This window comes from Nematolebias whitei, chromosome 20 (assembly GCF_014905685.2).
Source record: "Nematolebias whitei isolate Nwh7 chromosome 20, NemWhi1, whole genome shotgun sequence".
NCBI lineage: Eukaryota > Metazoa > Chordata > Actinopteri > Cyprinodontiformes > Rivulidae > Nematolebias > Nematolebias whitei.
Window position 1 is genome coordinate 207,038 of NC_056517.1, and position 2,921 is coordinate 209,958.

The following is a 2,921-nucleotide window of genomic DNA, read 5'->3' on the forward strand; positions in this document are numbered from 1 at the left end:
TATATATATATATACTGGTCCCTGCTACCAATGACTAAAAAAGATTACAGCTAACTGGTTTTTGGCTAACAAAAAATTGTAATGGGAATTATCATCAGCTCTGGCTACATTCGCCCTGCATTAAAACTGATGTTGCAGTTAATAGGCATTTGCACCCATTTAAACTTGTATGACTACAAAGTTGGTCCAGACCAAAGTGGACAACCAGGTTATGAAACTCCTTCCAATCTTTTTATGCAAATTGAAAAGTCACACCTGGAGATTGTGTCAGAGTTTGAGTGATTACCGTTGACAAAAAAGCACTGCAGTAAAACATGATTCAGGCAAATGCTGACTTGTTATTACCCCCTGTCACTTTCATGACATCTGTTCGCCCTTCTTGTCCATCTAGGCTGAGTGTGCTCCGTTCCAGATAAGCAGTTTGGCCGGCAATGACCTTATCCGTCTTAGAATCTCTTTGAAAATTAAAAGTCCTTGCATGTTTGTGTCTGAGTGCCTGTGCAGCAGTGTGTGCTCAGAGGATGCACAGTGCTGCACTAGCAGATGGTGTGTTGGTGGGAGTAGGCGGGCCCATGTCATTTGTCCTGCTGGGCTCAGGGCTGCGAGTGGCTGAGCTCCAGCCTCTGGTATGTGTAACATTGTGACATCAGAGCATGTTTTTGCCCAAGTTCACCTGTCAAGAGGTCAAACCTCAAATGTGTTGGTCTAAGTTCAAAGTGCTTCAGGTAAAAAGATGTCCAATAAACATACGCTTGCAATCAAGAATCATTACTCAATGAAAGCCAGGGGGCTTTAGTAGCTCGATGCTCAGTGCCATGTCCTTGTTATCCCCAAGCTGCAGGTTTAGAGTCAAGTCAAGTCAAGTCATACTTATTTATAGAGCACAATTTAAAACAGATAGACTGTTATCAAAGTGCTTAACACTAAGGGTAACAGAGAGTGCAGGCTGTTAGGAAGGACATTCAGCATAAAACAATGGCCGGATCTTTTAGATGAGTTTGTGGCGACCCTTGCAGAAGGGAGCAGCCAAAAGCAAAATAACTTGATCAAATCTACGCAAATAATGTGATATTCTTACAATTTTTAATTTACTTCACAATCTGTGTTTCTTAATTGTTGTTTTTTTATGGCAGATTTTGTGTTTTCTGTTTTGAGTTTGTCTTTCTTTGGTTCATTGTTTTTGTATGCAGGTTTTGTACCCTGTTGTATTTCAATGCTGCCAGCCACATCCCCCAGTACTTTTCCACTGTTAATTTCTACTTCTCAATCCTGCTACACCCAGTCACACCTGTTCATGGTTTCATTAACCACAGCTGCAGCCACTCTTCCATCAGCCTCGATCCATATTGTTCTTCAGTTTCTCACAATCAGTGAATCATTTTACATGCCACATCATATGATCTGTCATGTCAGTTCTTTATGAAAAATACATCACTTTTGAGTGCTTTAACCCCACCAATGTTGTTGAATGCTGTTATTGTAAAACAAACACATATTGTAGGTTACAATATATGCATATAGAAGCATTTGTGTGAATGAGTGATGAATGTGACTCATGGGGTTAAGGGCCAATGAGTGGACAGTAAAAACAAGAAATCCACTATATACAGGTATATTAAATTAATTCTATTTACCCTTGATGATATTTTACTTATGTTTGAGTTGGACCAGAAATCACTAAATGCTGTATGGTTAAAAAGATGTTTTAATCCAAATGTCATATGTACAACCTGAAAAAGTTGAAAGACACACGCGTAGGAGAAAAATATTCTCGTTTTATAAAATATATAAGTATATCTTATAATACACTTCCTGTATATCTGTGTGTACTTCCTGTATATCTACACACAAAGACCAGTCACAGGAATCTGCACGGGCTGTGTGTGAAGCTTGTTTTTATATACTTATCATTTCAGCCGAGCTCACAGACTCAGAGGTGTCCTTGGAGTGTCAGCTGCACGCTGCAGCCTCCCCCAGCTTTTTAGTAACCCAAACATATGGCTCATGGGCAGAGTTAACATTCTCAGCCATAGTAGTTAAAAACATCCATAAACTTTGACCAAAAATTCCCTAACACGCATCTCTTGTTTGAGTATGTTTATTCAAAATGTTCATCGTGGTTTCAATAATTAGTGTTATCTTTCCAATATTTTCTACGAGTAACTGCTAAATTAAAAGGTCATCCAATTAGCAGTGAAAGATTTCTAGAGATTTACGTAACACTTTCTTATTTATTTAACAATTTTGTATCAAAACGTCTTATGTGTTCCCCATCTTTTATAACGCTGCAACAAAAAACTGTAATGTACGCTTCAAAAGACTTTTCTAATTGTAGTGTGTAACGAGCCGTTAGCTTCCTGTCATTTGTCTTTATTTATAGAGACCCACGGAGTACCGTGTTCTCTCTCTCTCATTTCCTCCGTCACCTGGACATCATGTTGTGGCACCTGAACTTTCCTTCTCATCCCTCTGTTCTATGTTTAGAGGTGTGAAAATAGCTTGCGCCCTCCATGAGGTTGAGTTCTCATATCTTGTGTTTGTGAGGAGGTGTTAATAAGAGAAGTGGGATTCTTTATTCTTCCTTTGTGCCTGTAGTGTACATCTTCAGCCTCGTCTCCTTGTGTCATCACTATGTTCCCCTAAGATCTGTCATCTTTTGTATCCCAGGATTCATTGCAGCAAACAAAGGCCACTGATTCATCCTGACAGCCTGCTCTCTCTTCCCCTTTACTTCTGTTCTCAGACATACCAGCAGCCATCCTCTTTGCAATCAAAGAGCAAGAAGAAAAATAAAGGTAAGCTGGAGAGTCAGCAGTTTGACCTGAGCAAACGTTGCTAGCTGTGGTCACAATATAACTTGTGATTCTTCATATTTGCAGCTTGGTTTTGGAAATTTTTATATATATCCATATATATATATA

General features: G+C 39.2%; 1 protein-coding gene across 1 annotated transcript in view; it reads left to right on the top strand.

Moving 5' to 3' along the window:
- Positions 1 to 2,921, top strand: part of cnksr2a (connector enhancer of kinase suppressor of Ras 2a) — a 198,804-nt gene that overhangs the window by 143,435 nt on the left and 52,448 nt on the right. The window contains exon 14 of the mRNA XM_037694365.1: positions 2,744 to 2,795. Coding sequence (XP_037550293.1) covers positions 2,744 to 2,795 — 52 coding nt within the window. The remainder of the gene's footprint in view (positions 1 to 2,743; positions 2,796 to 2,921) is intronic.